General features: G+C 35.4%; 1 protein-coding gene across 1 annotated transcript in view; it reads right to left on the bottom strand.

Annotated features, from left to right (window-relative positions):
• Positions 1 to 660: 660 nt before the first annotated feature.
• The window catches only part of Fancm (FA complementation group M), a 389,753-nt gene continuing 370,803 nt past the window's right edge, over positions 661 to 19,610 (bottom strand). The window contains exon 22 of the mRNA XM_090395633.1: positions 661 to 1,136. Coding sequence (XP_090251759.1) covers positions 1,049 to 1,136 — 88 coding nt within the window. The 3' untranslated portion in view covers positions 661 to 1,048. The remainder of the gene's footprint in view (positions 1,137 to 19,610) is intronic.

The raw sequence follows: 19,610 nt of genomic DNA, 5'->3' as shown, positions 1-19,610 counted from the left end.
TTTTTTAATGTTATAGAAAATGTATACCTGAAAGTTGATAATGTGATGTGGATAAGAACAACTGGGACTTAATAATTGAGGAAATAAATCAAACTCTGCAAGAAATTATATTCTTGTTTCATCCTTAGTTATCCTAGGCAACCTGATGCAAAGCTGCATGTTCTCTGTATTTTACATGACAGTTTTTGTTTTCACATGCTTATCTGGAGGACATGTGCTATATCCTAATACATACAGCACATGTCCTCCAGAATATATATAATCCCATACATTATAGTGAGTCATGCCAAGAAAGAAATATGCTGTGCATTATGGAATGAAAATAATCATGTATGGTTCTTCTATAATGGTAAAGGTATTGATACTCCCATAATGTATGGCACATATAATGACATGCATTATAAGAGTGATGCCTGAGAAAGGGAGTAAGTGCATTATGAAATACAAAGAGTGTCAATTGTTCTCTATATACACCAATCAGATATTTCACATGGAAACTTTTGTTTGTTCATGTTTGAGTAAAATAAGGATTAAAACAAGAATTAATTTCTTGTCAAGTATAATTTACTTTCCTTCTCAGCAAAAAAAAAAAAAAAAAAAAAAAAAAAAAAAAAAAAAAAAAAAAAAATTAATCATCTGCACAAGTATTATTCCACAGCAAAGTTTTGTAACTGAGGAATTTCTAAAATAGTTTAACTTCCACTATTATCATAATTTTATCTCAAATGAAATTTGAAATCTTTTTTTAGATATGAATTTCCAACTTTATGAAAATTATAAGAAAGAAAGGGCTTATTTGTAAAAACTATAAATTAATATATATATATATTATGCAGAATGGATTCACAAAATAACATTAAATAATTGCAAGTGCTATTGATTCATATAAAGAAAGCAAAATTAACATCAACATGAGCAATACTGATTTCTGGAAAAGATTCTATACCTAAGTAAAGATTCAGATGTTTCAGATACATGGTTAACTTCTCAATGGGTTTAGTGAATCCTGCTTTTATATATATATTTTTTAACTTAACAAGTATCACATTCACAAATATTTACTCCTCAGAAACTGAAGGATAGTATGAGCTCTTGAAATTGACAGTGATCCTGCAGATTGAATTTCATCTATAGAACTGAAAGGAAATAACTTTTAAAAGCTTCTTGATGTTTTACTTTCTGAAAATAACACTGTAAAAAATAAATGCTAAGTACAGCCTAAAGAAAAAGATAATGTTTCACTTTGACAATTTATAGAATTATTGAGCTCAATTTCTTTATAAGTGTATAAAGAATAAAACAGCATATGCATACATAAAACTAGCCTTCAAGTGACAGTGTTCAAACCAGTTTTAACTTATGGATCTGAGAGCTGGGTCAGAAGTAAAACACTTGACCAAAGACTAGAGACCGCAGATATGAGAGTCCTGAGAAAGATTAGAGATCAATCCACCTATATCCACCGATATAGGTGGATTGATATGGTACAAAGTGCCTTAGACGATAGAAATATAAGATCTGATAATGTTGGAGTCTTGACAAGTAACAGACTGATTTGGAGGAAAATTGTAGATAGGAAGTTAGTAATGATGTAATTTTTTCATGTAGTACTGTCATATCCTGTACACCCCTTGAGGGTACATGGCAGGAATTTGATGATGATATATATATATATATATATATATATATATATATATATATATATATGCATGATGATTCTTTTAGATCATCAGTTGAAAGTTGCATTTTAAATAGAGAATTAGTAAACTGGAGTGCTTAACAGTTAAAGCTATATAATTGAGAGGAGACCTCCACATAGCCTTTAAAGGAAGGCGGAGAATTGACCAGGGCTTCTGACCTAATGTCCGATTCTCACTTTCTCATGGCAGACCCTGTTAGGTATCTACCTGGATACTGAACGAATGAGGATGGGCTAGCAATTTGGGATTTAGCAAACCAATACTGGCTTAAACCACAACATAAAACGATGGTACAACACGACAGAATAGAATTTCATGCCGACTGGGATGTCACCCAGTTAAAAATGCCCCTGTTGTTATCGCCAGGGAACTGGGGAAATATTGAAAAGTCAACTACTGGAACAAATCCTGAAACATACCCCCAACTCAACATCACCAGAGTTCAAGATCAGTGCTATCAACATAAACCGAATGGCAAAGAAATGGAGCTAGTTGAGGAATTGGATAAGTATCAGATCAACATAATAAGGTGAATGAAACACAAAAGACAAAAAATGGTGAGATCTTTCTGAGCAATAAATAGAAAATGTTATACTCAGACAATGACAATCAAGGAAAAGAAGGAGTAGCCATAGTATTCAACACTAAATACGAGGCTAATCTTGAATGGTTGCAATACCAAGTAGAGTGATGAAGGCAAGTGGGGAACTGGACAATGAGACTTATTTGTGCCTATGGTCACACAGAAGGCTCTACTAAGGGAGAAATGGAGGAATTTTTTGAGCCTTTAGAGAAAGCAACTGACACAATGAAAAAGGAAAAGTTCGTCCTTGTTGGGGATCTAAATAGCAGAGTAGGAAATGATTGTCAGACATACAAAAATATTTTGGAAAAATTTGTAGAAGAGAGCAAAGCTAATGATAATGGCAAATACCTATTGGATTTCTGTTCAGGACATGGACTGGTTATTAGTAACACCATGTTTCAACATAAAAATGTGCACAAATTCACATGGAGAGAAGAGGCAAGGAATAAGAAAAGTCTCATTGACTTTGTTATTGTTGACAATGATGTTTTTTTAACTGGTGCAGGACACTAGCATGTACAGAGGATTTGAAATTGGAAGAGATCACTATTCAGTCATGAGTAGAATAAAATTGAATTTCGTATTAAAAAGAAGAACATGCAAGAAAGTTTTAAAGCGAATAAAAGTTGAGCAGTTCTCAGATGGGAATTGTAGACTAAAATACACAAACATTATTCAAGAAAAAATGAATACAGATTCAGTATTCTCAGTACAGAGTTTTGAGAACAGGAACCAAACCTTCAAGATTCAATAGCATATCATATCCTGAAGAAAACATCGATTGATTCAGCCAGAGAGGCATGCGGTCAAGTTGTCTGCAAGGATATAAAAATCAGAACTCCATGGTGGAAACAGGAAGTTAAAGAGGTAGTGAAGGAAAAGAAGAAAGCAAATCAAAAGTTCCTGGAAAATAAGTCAGCTTGTGTGCTTATAAAACACAGAGACATGTATGAAAGCTAACCACTGTGTAAAACTAGCTAAACAAAAGTCATGGGAAGACTTTGGTAAGAACATAGAAAATAAATATCATTAAGGTGGCAAGATATTCTGGAGATTGTTGAAAAAGTTCAGAAATGGAGGAAAGAGTGCTGTAAAAGGAATTAGGGACAATAATGTGACATGAAAACTGAAGAAAAAGATAGCCTTGATGTATGACATAATTACTTCGAAAAATTGCTAAATGAAACAATTAGTGACAGTACAGTGGTTAAAAAACACTGAACAGGAATACTTGATTATATCCATATTATACCGATACTTGAAGTAGAAAAAGCCACCAAAAGTCTGAAATGTGAAAAGGTAGCTGGAGCAGATGATATTCGACCAGAAATGCCCAAGTAAGGAGGTATAAAAGTCTTACAGTAACTGCCTGCACTACATAGTTCAGAAGGTGGGACAGAGGGACAAATTCTAGATGATTGGAATAGAGCTCTCATAGTACCTCTAAATAAAAAAGGGAAATAAAATTGAATGTGAGAATTACAGATTTATTTCCCTACTGAGTATTCCTGGTAAGATTTACGCAAGTATACTTGAGAAACGGTTGAGAAGGATCGTGGAAGGGAAGCTTGGTGAAGAACAAGCTGGATTGATTCAGGCCAAATAGAGGTTGTCACGATCAGATTTTCACTTTATGACAAATAGTTGAGAAATCGTGGGAATATAACAAAGATCTGTATTTAAGTTTTGTAGATCTGGTAAAGGCATATGACAGGGTACCAAGAGAAAAGCTATTCAAAACGCCACCGTTGTATGGTGTCAGTGGGGCATTATATCAAGCAATACTTAGTCTTTATTTGAGTTGTAAGCCAGCAGTTAGGATTGAAGAAGTACAGGAAGATGGTTTAATGTTAAATCTAGTGTCAGACAAGGATGTACATTTTCCATCTCTTATTCATTATCTATAGGGATCACATTATGAAGGAAAGTAGTATTAAACCTAATATCAAAATTGAAGATGTTAATGCCAGCTCTTTACTTCATGTTGATGATGCCGGTCTGGTTGGCCGAGTGGTTAGCATATCCTCTCTCCAGCCAAAAGGTTGTGGGTTTGAATCCCACCATGGGCATGGATGTTTGTGATTGTCTCTGAAAATACTAGTGGTAGTGGTGGTAGGCAGTATATGATGTTGGTGTAAATGTGATGGAGACAGAGAGATGTAGAGTAGGTGCCCTCCCTTGATGAGTCTTAGGACTCCCTGGAGATGTGTGTAATAATAATAATGTTATACTTCTAAATAAATCCACTACAAGTCTGCAAGATTCCCTGACTAAATTGAATAACTGTTGTAGTAGATTTGGTATGAAGGTCAGCAATAACAAGGCAAAGACAATGAAAAAAGGCAAAAGCATTGAAAATGGAGACCCTATACAACAAGTAAAACATTTCAGCTACTTAGGCACGATTTTTAGTGAAGATCGTAAATTACATATGGAAATAGACAACAGAATCAACAAAGCTGATATGGTAGGAAGTCAACTGAATAAATTTATATGGAATAAGAGAGAAATTAGTCATAACACTAAATTAGCTGTATACAAGACAGTGTTCAAACCAATTTTAACTTATGGATCTGAGAGAAATAAAACACTTGACCAAAGACTAGAGACCACAGATATCAGAGTCCTAAGAAAGATTAGGAGCATGAGCAGATGACATCAATGGAAATATGATATTAAAAACAAAGATATTAGGAATGAACTTGACATTGGTAGCATCTAGGAATGCATTAGCAGAGCTAATCTCAGGTGGTATGGTCACTTAAACAGAATGGGAGAGGAAAGATTAGCAAAACAAGTGTTCTCTGCCAGGTTGGCAGGAAAAAGATTCAGAGGAAGACCAAGATATAGTAAAAAGTGCCTTAGAAGACAGAAATATAAGATCTGATATGTTGGAGTCTTGATAGGTAATAGATTGATTTGGAGGAAAATTGTAGATAGGAAGTTAGCAATGATGTAAGTTTTTCATGTAGTATTATCACAGACCTTGAGGGTCTGTGATAATAATACATGAAATAAATAATACTTCATTTATATGTGATGTTATTTAACCAATCAAACACAGGCTATGTGCCTGTGTTTGATTGGTTAAATAACATCACATATAAATGAAAGATCACATAACATTTCGAACAGCTTTTCTCTTGGCATATGCCTTTTCCACAAAACTTAAATACAAATCCTTGTGACATTCCCATGATTTTTCAACTATTTGTCTTAAACTGTAAATGTGAAACTGACAATCTGTATTTGGCCTGATTCCGGCTTCTTCTCCAACTTTCCATTCCATGATTTTTTTAGCAACCTCTTATTAAGCATGCTTTCATAAATCTCACCTGGAATACTCAAATGGGATTCCCTTTCCATAGACAGATACTACAAGAACTCTACTCTAATCATCCAGAATCAATATTCTGAATTATGAAGTGTGCAGCCACTGTAAAACTTTCATTCCTCCACGTTTGAATTTCTCTGGTCACACATCACCTACTCCAGATGTTTTTTTATTTTCAACTTTTTGATGACTTTTTTCCTACCTTGAGTATTGATATGTACCCCTTATTACATTCCTCTTGAATATATTTTTTTATCACTCTTCTATCACTTCCTTTTTCATTTAACAATCTTTCAAAGTAATTACACCAGACATCTCACATATATTCATCTTCAGTTTTTGTTGCCTTTATCATCTTTGTTTCCCTTCACACTACTGTTTCTTTTTTTTCTAAGCTTTTTCTAGTTTTTAATTGATGAGAATCCCTTCCTAAAAATAAATAATTATTCACTAGAGACAGAAAATTCAAGTATAAAAGATTCACATAATCTAGGGAATGTTTTTTACTTGTACTGGTTTTATGACAGATTCTGAATTTAGATATGATATTAAATGACTGTTTTTTTCCAGAGAAGATTCACAGAATTCTAAAAAAAAGTCTGTTAAACTAAATTCAGATAATCTGAATATGTTAACCTAACTATCTGTTATGTGATCTCTCAGTTCCCTCCAAATCATAACTTAATTTCAATTTAATTTAATTTGATTCAAAATACCACCCCGATCTCGAGTCAAATTAACTGTATAATATTGAGGCAATCATGAGGAACTGAACTTTTATATTTGTCCTCTATTTTGACCGCAAAGGAAAAAAGGCTGCAAAATCCTTAACACCCACATCACAAGGATATCATCCTTATGACATGGGTGTTAAGGATTTTGTAGCCTGAAATTAACTGATCACATTATGAAGGAAAGTGATATTAAACCTGATATCAAAATTGGAGTGTTAATCTCAGCTCTTTGATGGACAAGTGGACATGTCCTTAAGCAGTGGAAGTAGAGTGATTTGGCATCATTGCATAAGGGTGATGGTAGATTGGAGATATCAACTTATAGACTAATGTGGTTGTTAAGATTTTGGAAAAATTAGTAAGTGCTCATATACAGAATTGGCCAGGTGAAGATAATATTATTTATGAAAGTTGTCATGAATTTGTTAAGAAGTGCCCAACTTTTAGTAATCTGGTTGCGTTTTGCAACAAAGTAATGTGTGGTTGATAAGGGAACCCCCCCCCGCCACACAAAAAAGCATTTTTTTTTGGATTTCATGCCACACGATAAGTTGACATTTAAGTTTCAAAGTATGCAATTAGATAATTGGGTGTGAAGTGGATTGGAAATTGGCAGTGCTTTTTTGTGATCATATGATATACTAGCACCTTTATTAGCAGCAAGGTGTGACATACAGATGCAGTACATTTAGAACCTTGTAATATTCAGTAATTTTTTACACATTACCTTGTATACATATAAGCATAGTTATTTAATGGTTTACATTTTACATTGTCTGTTTTTAATATATGCTATATAAAACTTTTTTATATTTGCTATATAAAATTTTTATTAAAAATTATCATAGGCATTTTATTTATGTTTTTATATATTGTACCTTAAATTTATGATTAATAAACTGTATGTTAATTTGCTGTTTTTATTCCAAAAGCATTATCACACTGTGAAGTAAAAATAATAGTAAATCATTTTTTAGTTTTCTTCTCATATCCTTCTAATTTTCAATTTTTCCTGTTAGCAAAGAATGAGTACTGCCACCTACTATTTTACAAGCAAAGCACTAGGACTGCAGAATGTGGGTTATGTGGATAGACTGAGGGCATGTAATCTGCAGAGTCTAGGTGTTAGAAGATAAAGGAATGGGTGAGATAATTAAGCTGTTGAGAGGAGATTTACCAGATGGACAGTGGGAGATTTTTCACATGGTAGTACAAGGCAGGAAGAGCCTCCGTAGCTCAGTCAGTATAGACGAAACCCTTTGGTCAGAAATACCTGGGTTCGATTCCCATATATGACGGGAATCGAACCCATCTGATCTCTTTTGAATAAAGGTGAGTTAGCCGGTCTCATAGAGATTTTTTGCACATGGAAACTCGGGTTTTTCGTCCCTCAGAACAGGTCAACCTGCCCGTGAACACACTGACCTACAGTCATAAAATACATACTTAATCGCTCACTAGGAGGAATCGACCAGTCCTAAGGAATGGTGGAGGAATGGGGGAACTCCACACGAATAAATAAATAAATAAACAAGGGGGGGAGGGGGAGGAACAAAAACAACAGGTCATCCCTGGAAGTTGTAAAACGAAAAGGTGTGAGAAGTAGTTTTATTGAGTGGGGAGAGAGAGAGAGCGAGTGGTAGGAGCATGGAAAACATAGCCTGAGAGGGTGGTGAGAGTGCAGACAGTGAATGAATTTAAGAAGCGGTGTGACAGACAATGATTCTTGTGACTTTCTTGATGTCCTGAATAATATTTCGGGACATGCAAAAATGCATGGAGAGTGGTTGTGAGTGGAATGTATTGCCTGAGTGGGTTGTGAATATAGACACATTTAATCACTTTAAGGCATGGTTGGATGAGCATTGTGTGTGATGGTGTGTACCTCTAACTCTCTCACGATGAGTCTCTGACTCCACAGAGGTAAGATGTTAATAATAATAATATACGGATGATGTTATACTTCTAAATAAACCCACTATAAGTCTGCAAGATTCCCTGACTGAATTGAATAACTGTTGTAATAGATATTATTATTATTATTACATAACACCTCCAGGGAGTCCAAAGACTCATCGAGGGAGGGTACCTACTCTACAATTCTTCTTCTCCAGCCGCAACTACCTTCATCATCCATTGCCACGGCGGGATTCGAACCCACAGCCTTTCAGCTGGTGAGTGGATACGCTAACAACTCAGCCAACCAGACTGGCATGGTATGAAGGCTAGCAATAACAATACAAAGACAATGACAATAGGCAGAAGCGTTAAAAATATCAACTGCATTGTGAATGGAGAACCTAGAGAACAAGTAAAACACATTTCAGCTACTTAGGCACGATTTTTAGTGAAGATGGTAAATTAAATATGGAAATAGACAACAGAATCAACAAGGCTGGTATAATATGAAGTCAATAAAATAAATTTATATGGAATAAGAGAGAAATTAGTCCAAACACTAAATTAGCTGTATACAAAACAGCATTCAAACCAATTTTAACTGAGAGCTGGGTCAGAAGTAAAACACTTGACCAAAGACTAGAGACCACAGATATGAGAGTCCTGAGAAAGCAGATGACATCAATGGCAATATCATATTAAAAACGAGGATATTAGGAAAGAACTTGACATTGTCAGCATCCAGGAATGCGTTAGTCAAGCTAATCTCAGGTGGTATGGTCACTTAAAGAATGGGAGAGGAAAGATTAGCAAAACAAGGGTTCTCTGCCAGGTTTGCAGGAAAAAGACCCAGAGGAAGATCAAGATATAGGTGGATTGATACAGTGAAAAGTGCCTTAGTAATAATGTAAATTTTTCATGTAGTACTATCATATCCTGTACACCCCTTGAGGGTACATGGCAGGAATTTGATGATGATGATGAGATTCAAGGATGTCGCAGTGAATGTGAGAACTATAACCGTGAATGAGACTTAGCTGTTTGTAGTACAGAGTTACATAATTTAGATCAGATGTGTTCAAGATTTAGCCAGACAGATGCATGTGATAATGTCTACAAGGATTTTTTAAAAAAAAAAAAATCAGAACTCCTTGGTGAACTCAGGGAGTTTGAGGATGTAATTAAAAATGGTGAAAGTGTATTGAAAGTTCCTAGGAAGTAAGTCAAAACATACTCTTTGAAACAAATGTAAGAAAGTAGGCAATGCATGAAGCATTTAACAAGTCATGGTAAGACTGGAAAGAACATAGTAGATAAATATAAGAAAGGTGAGTGACAAAATATTTTGGAGGTTTTTCGGATAGTTTAAAAATGGAGGAAAGAATAGTGTAAAAGGAATCAGAGATGATAAAGGTCACATGGAAACAGAAGATATTCTAGATGCTAGGAGTAATTACTTTTAATCATTGTTAAAAGAAAGGGGTGCTTAAGGGTAAAAGCTGTATAACTGAGAGGAATGCGGAGAACCGACCAGGGCTTCTGACCTAATGTCCAATCCTCACCTTCTCGTGGTGCACCCTGTTGGGTATCTACTTTGATACTGAACGAACGAGGATGGGCTGGCAATTTGGGATTTAGCCGACCAAATTGTATTCTTATTGGTTAAACCAAAATAAAAAATGATGGTACAACATGACAAAATTTCATGCCGGCTGGGGCGTCGCCCGGTTAAACAAGGCCCCCGTTGTTTTCGCCAGGGAACCAGGGCGAACAGCGAAAAGTCAGCTACTGGAACAAATCTGAAAACAAACCCCAACTCAACATCACCAGAGTTAAAGATCGGTACTATCAACATAAGAAGCCTGAATGGCAAAGAAATGGAGCTAGCTGAGGAATTAGATAAGTACCAGATCGACATAATAGGGGTGACTGAAACAAAAAAGACCAAAACTGGTGAGATCTTTCTGAGCAATAAATACAAAATGTTATATTCAGGCAATGACAATCAAGGAAAAGAAGGAGTAGCCATAGTATTCAACACAAAATACGAGGCTAATCTTCTTGAATGGCAGTCAGTCTCAAGTAGAGTAATGTGGGCAAATATGAGAATGGGGAACTGGACAATGAGACTTATTTGTGCCTATGGTAACACAGAAGGTTCTACTAAGGTAGAAGTGGAGGAATTTTTTTTGGCTTTAGAAAAAGCAACTGACACAATGAAAAAGGAAAAGTTGGTCCTTGTTGGAGATCTAAATAGCAGAGTAGGAAATGATTGTGAGACATACAAAAATATTTTGGGAAAATTTGGAGAAAAGAGCAAAGCTAATAATAATGACAAATATCTGTTGGATTTCTGCTCAGGACATGGACTGGTTATTACTAACACCATGTTCCAACATAAAAATGTGCACAAATTCACATGGAGAGAAGAGGCTAGGAATAAGAAAAGTCTCATCGACTATGTTATTGTTGATAGTGATGTTTTCTCCCTGGTGCAGGACACCAGAGTGTACAGAGGATTTGAAATTGGAAGTGATCACTATTTAGTCTTGAGCAGGATAAAATTGAATTTCATATTGAAAAGAATAACATGTAAGAAAGTTTTAAAGCGAATAAAAGTTGAGCAGCTCTCAGATGTGAACTGTAGACTAAAATACAGTAATATTATTGAAAAGAAAATGAAAGAGTTTGAGAACAGGAATCAAACCTTGGAGATTCAGTGGCAAACTGAAGGAAACACTGATTGATTCTGCCAGAGAGGCATGTGGTGAGGTTGTCTGTAAGGATAAAAAAATCAGAACTCCATGGTGGACACAGGAAGTTAAAGAGGCAGTGAAGGAAAAGAAGAAAGCATATCAAAAGTTCCTGGCAAATAAGTCAGCTTTTACTCTTACAGAATACAGAGACAAATGTAAGAAAGCTAAACAGTGTGTAAAACTAGCTAAACAAAAGTCATGGGAGGACTTTGGCAAGAAAATAGAAAATAAATATCAAGAAGGTGGCAAAATATTCTGGAGGTTGTTGAAGAAGCTTAGGAATGGAGGAAAGAGTGCTGTAAAAGGAATTAGAGATGATAAAGGTGAAATGAAAACAGGAGAAAAAGATATCCTTGAAGTATGGAGTAATTACTTTGAAAAACTGCTAAATGAAACAAGCAGTGATGACAGCACAGTGATAAAAAACACTGACCAGGCATGCAGTCCGGAATACATATCCATACTTGAAGTAGAAAAAGCCATCAAAGGCTTGAAATGTGGAAAGGCAGCAGGAGTAGATGATATTTGACCAGAAATGCTGAAGTATGGTGGCATAAGAGTCTTCCAGTGGCTGCACTGCATAGTTCAGAAAGCCTGGACAGAGGGACGAATTCCCAATGATTGGAATAGAGCTCTCATAGTACCCATATATAAAAAGGGAAATAAAACTGAATGTGAGAATTACAGAGGTATTTCCCTACTGAGTGTTCCTGGCAAGATATATGCAAGTATACTTGAGAAACGGTTGAGAAGAATTGTGAAAGAAAAGCTTGGTGAAGAACAAGCTGGATTCAGGCCAAATAGAGGCTGTCAGGATCAGATCTTCACTTTACGGCAAATAGTCGAGAAAGCATGGGAATATAACAAAGATCTGTATTTAAGTTTTGTCGATTTGGAAAAGGCATATGACAAGGTGCCAAGAGAGAAGCTATTCAATATGCTGCAGTTATATGGTGTCAATGGGGCATTATATCAAGCAATACTTAGTCTTTATTTGAGTTGTGAGTCAGCAGTTAGAATTGAAGGAAGTACAGGAAGATGGTTTAATGTTAAATCTGGTGTGAGACAAGGATGTACATTATCCCCTCTGTTATTCATTATCTATATGGATCACATTATGAAGGAATGTGGTATTAAACCTGATATCAAAATTGGAGATGTTAATGTCAGCTCTTTGCTTTATGCAGATGATGTTATACTTCTAAATAAATCCGCTACAAGTCTGCAAGATTCTCTGACTAAATTGAATAGCTGTTGTAATAGATATGATATGAAGGTCAGCAGTAAAAAGACAAAGACAATGAAAATAGGCAGAATCATTGAAAATGTCAACTGTGTTGTGAATGGAGAACCTGTGGAACAAGTAAAACATTTCAGCTACTTAGGCACAATTTTTACTGAAGATGGTAAACTAAATATAGAAATAGACAACAGAATCAGCAAAGCTGGTATGGTGGGAAGTCAATTGAATAAATTCATATGGAATAAGAAAGAAATTAGTCGGAACACTAAATTAGCTGTATACAAGACAGTTTTCAAACCAATTTTAACTTATGGATCTGAGAGCTGGGTCAGAAGTAAAACACTTGACCAAAGACTAGAGACCACAGATATGAGAGTCCCGAGAAAGATTAGAGGCGTGAACAGATGGCATCAATGGCAATATCATATTAAAAATGAGGATATTAGGAAAGAACTTGACATTGTCAGCATCCAGGAATGCGTTAGCAGAGCTAATCTCAGATGGTATGGTCACTTAAATAGAATGGGAGAGGAAAGATTAGCAAAACAAGTGTTCTCTGCCAGGTTGGCAGGAAAACGACCCAGAGGAAGACCAAGATATAGGTGGATTGATACGGTACAAAGTGCCTTAGACGATAGAAGTATAAGATCTGATAATGTTGGAGTTTTGACAAGTAACAGACTGATTTGGAGGAAAATTGTAGATAGGAAGTTAGTAATGATGTAATTTTTCATGTAGTACTGTCATATCCTGTACACCCCTTGAGGGTACATTGCAGGAATTTGATGATGATGATGATGATGTATTCAAGTAATGTTGCAAGTTTTTCCACTTGGTTATATTATAAATGAAAGATGAAATTATATTCTTGGTTTAACCCTTTATCCAAGCGTAAGCAAACAAGACAAACAAGTACCGTGACTCGACTGGCATGAGAAACTAAGTGAGGGTATCAGCATTTTATGTTGTAGTGAAGGAGAGTGTCTCCTCCTCCTTGTTGCACTTGAAGACTGGAATGGCTGAGTTAGCAGATGACCAAAATTTAATTTGACAATGGTAATGAAGGCATGACAGCAAACTATGTGATATAGTCCGGACACACTCCGAGACAAAAGCAGAGATGTGGCCAGTCATCATGGAAGAGACAGGAACCTCACTTGTAGTAATACATAACCTTTTGTAGTAAACCATGAAACAGAGAACCATATCGGATTTAAGCAATAGACATGGACTTGGAAACATTATAGGGAAGAAGAGAAAGAAACTTGGGAACGTAAGATGAATGTTATGAAAATAGCATATGATGAAGATACCTTAAACCCTTCAGGGAGGGTATCTCCTGATCCTTCGCGTCTGAAAACCGAGAATCTTCTCTTAAGGCTTGGAATGTAAGGACCTTATATCAAGCTGGGAAGTTGGATAACCTTACACAAGAACTTGAAGCAACGAAAATTGACACTGCTGGTATCAGTGAAGTCAAATGGACTAATAGTGGAAAAATAAACAGAAAGAACCATTCAATTATATACTCATGTGGAGACAGTTATAGGAATGGAGTAGCATTTGTACTAAAAAATACGTTTGTGCAATCCTTACTTGGATTTTTGCCCATAAGTGACAGGATAATTGCATTAAAAATTGCAGCTCAACCTTTTAATATTTTTATTGTCCAAATACTTCTGATAAACCTACTTCTGATTACCCAGATGAAGATGTAGAATGTTTCTATGAAGACATTCAAAATGCACTAAACAACGGTAAATCAGATGACATATCTATCGTCATGGGAGATCTAAATGCTAAAGTAGACTCAGAAAAGATCTCTTCCTGCATGGGAAACCAGGGCCTGAGACATAGAAATCCAAGAGGAGAAAGAGTAATACAATTCTGTGAAGAAAACAATCTGGTAATAGCAACTACTTTATTTAGCCACCCTCCTAGAAGACTTTACACATGGAAAAGTCCCGGAGACAGCTGTAAGAACCAGATTGACTATATAATGATTAAAAAAGATTCCAGAATAACATCTTACAATCCAAAACATACCCAGGGGCTGATATTAGATCAGACCACAACCCTGTGGTCATTAAAGCAGCAATAAAATTAAAGAAAACAATAAAATCTCTAAACATAGAAAAATATGATCTTGGTTCCCTTAAAAATCAAGAAATACAAGATAAATTTTTAAAGGAACTGGCACAATCCACTGCTGTTAATGTGCCTGATCCCACCAAGTATCCTTATCCTAAAGATGAGACTGGGGATAGATGGCAGAAATTTAAAGAAGGCATAAAAAAAGGCAATAAAACAAACAATTCCCAAATTTGAGAAGAAAATGAGTAAACCCTGGATGAATGACAAGATACTGAAAATGATGGAGGAAAGAAAGAAACACAAAAATCATCCTGAATACAAGAACTTAAACAAGGAGATCAGGAAAGAATGTAGGATTGCAAAAGAACTATGGCTCAACAACAAATGCAAGAAAATTGAACTTCTTGACAAATAGCACAAAACCAGATAACTTCATGAAAAAGTTAGGGAGCTAACTAACAAATCTTGCAAAAGGGTAGGTGCTCATTGCATTGAAGACACCAGTGGAAACATCCTAATGGAGAAAGACAAAATAAGGGATAGATGGATAAAGTATTCAAAGGAATTCTACAATCATGATAGAATAGATAAGCCAATGTAAGAAGATTTGGAGGGGCCTACTATTCTTACCAAGGAAGTAACAAATGCCATTAGGAAACTGAAACCAGGAAAAGCTCCAGGAATGGATGGAATTATGGCAGAATATCTAATGGCTTTAGATGATAAGGCCATAAGATCACCGACTGACATATGTAACAAAATATATGAAACTGGACACCAAAAGATTTTAAGCACCCAATATTCTTACCAATACCAAAAAATCAAAGACAATCAAATGTAAAGAATACAGAACAATCAGTCTGATCAGTCAGATAGCAAAAGTTATGTTATATATCATCCTAAAAAGAAATAAACATAAAATCAAAATGAAAATTAATGAAACACAATCTGGTTTCCAGGAAAATAAAGGAACTAGAGAAGGACTCTTCAACATTAGAACTATTATAGAAAGATATCTGGAGAAGCAGAAAGAAGTCTACTTATGTTTTATTGACTACATAAAGGCCTTTGACAATATTCAACATGAAAACTAATCAAATGCATCAGAAATTTAGGAGTAGATGGTAAAGATACCAGATTACTGATAAATCTATACTGGGACCAAACTGCCTCAATAAAAATATCAGGAGAAATCTTGATATTTAAAAGGAATTCCCAGTAAGGAAGGGTGTCAGACAAAGCTGTTTCTTTCTCCTATATTGTTTAACCTCTATACTGAAAATATCTTCCAGCAATTAGAAGAATTTAAAGGAGTCAGCATAGGAGGCAGGAATATAAACAACTTAAGATATGCAGATGATACAGTACTGCTAGCTGAAAATAAAAAAGATCTTCAAAACCTACTAGAAGAGATACTGAAGCTAAGTGAAAAATATGGACTTAATTTCAACTTCAAATAAACCAAAACCATGTTGCTAACAAGAGAAAAAGGGAAAATACCCGATATAAATATTAAGATCAGAGGAAATACTTTAGATCAAGTAGAGAGGTATATATATTTGGGTCAACTAATTACAGAGAATGGAAAATGTGATAAGGAAATATTAAGAAGAATAGAAATTGCTAGATCAACCTTCATTAGCATGAAAAACATTCTGACCTCAAGGGAAATCCACACAAAAACAAGAATTAGGCTGTCCAAATGCTACATATGGTCAACACTGCTATATGGAACAGAAACCCGGACAATATCAAAATATTGTTAAAATAAACTGAAAGCCTTTGAAATACAGATCCTCAGAAGAATCCTTAGAGTTCCATGGACTGCCAAAAAAACTAATTTAGATATAATCCAGATGATTGGAGAAGATAGGACTCTGTTGAAAACTATTAAGAAAAGGAAAACCACCTACCTTGGTTACATACAAAGGCACGAATCCCTACAAAAAACACTTTTAGAAGGAATGATATAAGGAAAAATAGGAGGAAGACAAAGAACAGATTGGACCTTTTTGTCCTATGAAGAATGCAAAAGAGAAGCACAAAACCATACATGGTAGTCAACCTCCTGGAAGGAGATAATATCTGACAAGACAAGTAAACAAATCCTTTCTTTTAAGTTTACACGGTGATCCGAATGCATTTTTGAAAATTATGGAGACAACTAACGTATTTGAATAAAAACTTTAGTTTAATATAACTAAAATCTATATTCGACGTTTCGACCTTTACGTCAAGGTCATCTTCTGGAGCATACAACTATACACAGAAAACAAGCTACACTACAATCAGACTGGTTTGTTAAAGACACTAACCAACCGCTACAACAATTGTTGGCCTGACCTCTGGTGAAAAAAAAAAAAAAATTATACATCAATGCTAGAGTCCTATTATTAATGTTATCTGTTGGTTGTAGAAATATATTGCGCACAACAACAAGTATCTATCTATATACATATATTAACATCATGTACATTCCAACCAGTTTGGTATGGAATGGTTTCTAATACTAGCTGCAGACGCTAGATTCCTGACTTATGCTGGATCTTATATATTAGGTAGGCTGAATGTGTGCCATCCAGATCCTTGGAATTTTTATGCCATCTTTGTTGTTGATATTTGGGTGGTTTATCCGGATTTCGCAGGCTTCCTTAAATTTCCTTTGGTACCAGGTTTTTGTGCGGTGTAAAGAGCAGGTGCTTTTCCAGTTGATTTGGTGTAAGGTGTTGAGTGCGTGGTCCGAGAGGACTGCTTCACCATAATGGTTATATTTAATGTGTCTAATGTGTTCTTTCTTGCGTATAAGGATTGTCCATCCTGTTTTACCAATCTACGGTAAGTTACAGGTGCAACAGATGCAATAGACTCCAAGATGTGCTAATGGGAGGAGAGGATCCTTAGAGGAGTTGAATATGGTTTTAAGTTTAGTGGGTGGTTTAAAGGTGGCATCGAGGTTATAATGTTGTAGGATTCTGTTGATTTTTTCTGATAACCCTTTAATGTATGGGATGGCTATGGTTTTACTGTAATCTAGATTTGTTTTTGTTGTTTTATGGAGTATTTTATTAATAGTATTCTTGTTATAGCCATTATTTATGAATGTGTCGCTGATGATTTTTAGTTCTTGTTTCAGGGCTTGCTGGTTAGAGCAAATTGTTGTAGCTCTGTTTTTAAGGGTGTTAATGACTCCATATTTTTGTGATGGGTGGTGGTATGAATTAGCATGTATGTATTGGCCAGTGTGTGTCGGTTTTCGGTAGACCGACACACACTGAAGGATAGACTGTCTGAAGGAAGACATATGACTAGTGTGTCTAGGAACGGGAGCGAATTTTGGTTTTCGATTTTAATGGTAAATTGTATGCGTTCGTGTTGTTTGTTCAGGTGGCTAAGGAATGTGTTTAGCGTTTGTCGCCTGTGCGGCTAGATCGCGAACACGTCGTCAACGTACCTAAGCCAGACTGTCGGTCTTAGATTTTAGTTATATTAAACTAAAGTTTTTATTCAAACACGGTAGTTGTCTCCATAAAAAATGCACAAGTAAACAAAGTTTACACATAAAGTCACTTCACGATTGATAGAGGATGAAACCAAGAATATAATTTCTTGGCATCTTTATTATTATAAAATTATAAAACATAAAATAATATGTTGAACTATGGGCTTTAAAACTCTTTAATTTATTTAAAACACCATTTTCCTTTGATTTTTTCTTGAAAACCTTTACCACAAGCTACCTACATTGTTATTGGTAAAACTGAAAGTGACCCATTATGCAGATGTAAAATACATAATTCTTCTGCAAGTAAGCAGCCTATCTTATACGTATTATTTCTGGGAAAATTCCCATGTTACTCCTCTAGAAAACTATTGCTACTACAGCAATTATAGCCTGTTTTTGTTTAGGAGTGTCCTTTATTTTAAATACATTGGCTGTTTTACTCAAGAAATTTTTTTAGGGCATTATAAGTGTATTTTAAAGGAAAATATAGCAGAATAATTGAGAAGAAAATTTTGTACACACCCTGTTTAGATGCTAGGATGATTTCATTCTCCCTACTTCTGCTGTTAGGCTGTTAAAAAAATAAGGGGGGGACGTGAGGGGGAGTGTTTGATGCAAGGTGGGTAGAATAATTTTGAAAACTCGGGTTTTTCTAAAATAATATATATATTATTAAACTTAAGGTCACTTTTTTGGGGAAGGGTTTTATGGGAAAACTGGGGCGAGGGAGAGCATTAATGGGGTGCGAGCCGTTTCGGTCATGTGACCATCATCGGAACATTTTTGGGATGAGTGTAGGGCTATGTCACGACCGCATGTTGTATCTGCCAAAAAAGGGCATTTGTTGTTGCTTATTGGTTGGGGCGTGACCTGATTTGTAAGTTGTGGAGCTTCCAACATTCGGAAATTAGGTAGGGTCGGTGGACATCGAATTTTCGTCACATTTTATGGCTATTGTTTCGGATATTCTAAACATTGTTTCATTGTCTTGTTTGTCTATTATTATGGCCTTGTCGATTTGCGGGATATGTTTCAGTCCAAGGGCGTGAGCTGCTATTTCTGTCTTCCCTGTACTCTGTATTCTATTTTTCTTTTTTTTTTTTTTTTTGTGTTTAAATGTTCTGGAATAGGGATGTTACAGCCATGGAAGTGTTCTTGTAGTCTAGTCCATAAAGATCTAATGGTAATTGTGACATCGCCTGTGCAGGCAATGTCACAATCTTTTTGGAAAAGAAATTTGTAGACTACGTTGTGGTGTTCAAATATTTCTTTGTGTGTGAGTGATTTAGTGGGTTTTAGGAGAGTTGCTAATTTTTGGTTCGTGGTGAATACTAGCTTACAGTGTTAAATCTGGAATGAACACCAACATTGTAATTTGGTATTTTATTCAGATTTAACATGAATGCAAAATTTCCCTAAAGAGAATTACTTGTAAATAGATAATATTAGAAATCCTTGTACATATAGTAATAATAGTCCATTCATATAATTTTTCTATGTGAGTATTTTGTAAATGGTCCTTAAATAACTAACAAGAAATAAAGTAATGTAGAGGTGATATTGTACAAGAAGGTCAGAGTTTAGAGTAAACTATTGCAATCTGATTATAAACATGACCTCAGGCAGTTGTTATATGAACCGAAGGCACGTGCAGGCTGCCCACGCAGAAACGCAATGAGAGGAGAAGGTGCGGTGTGCAAGGAGAATTAGATGGTGTCTGCAAATCAGTGACATATTAGAGAGAACAGACACGGAGCATATA

This window comes from Typopeltis vanoorti, chromosome 1 (assembly GCF_054136105.1).
Source record: "Typopeltis vanoorti isolate ZY-2024b chromosome 1, IOZ_Tvanoo_1.0, whole genome shotgun sequence".
NCBI lineage: Eukaryota > Metazoa > Arthropoda > Arachnida > Uropygi > Thelyphonidae > Typopeltis > Typopeltis vanoorti.
The sequence above is the reverse complement of the archived record's forward strand: the minus strand, read 5'-3'. Positions and strand labels throughout refer to the sequence as shown.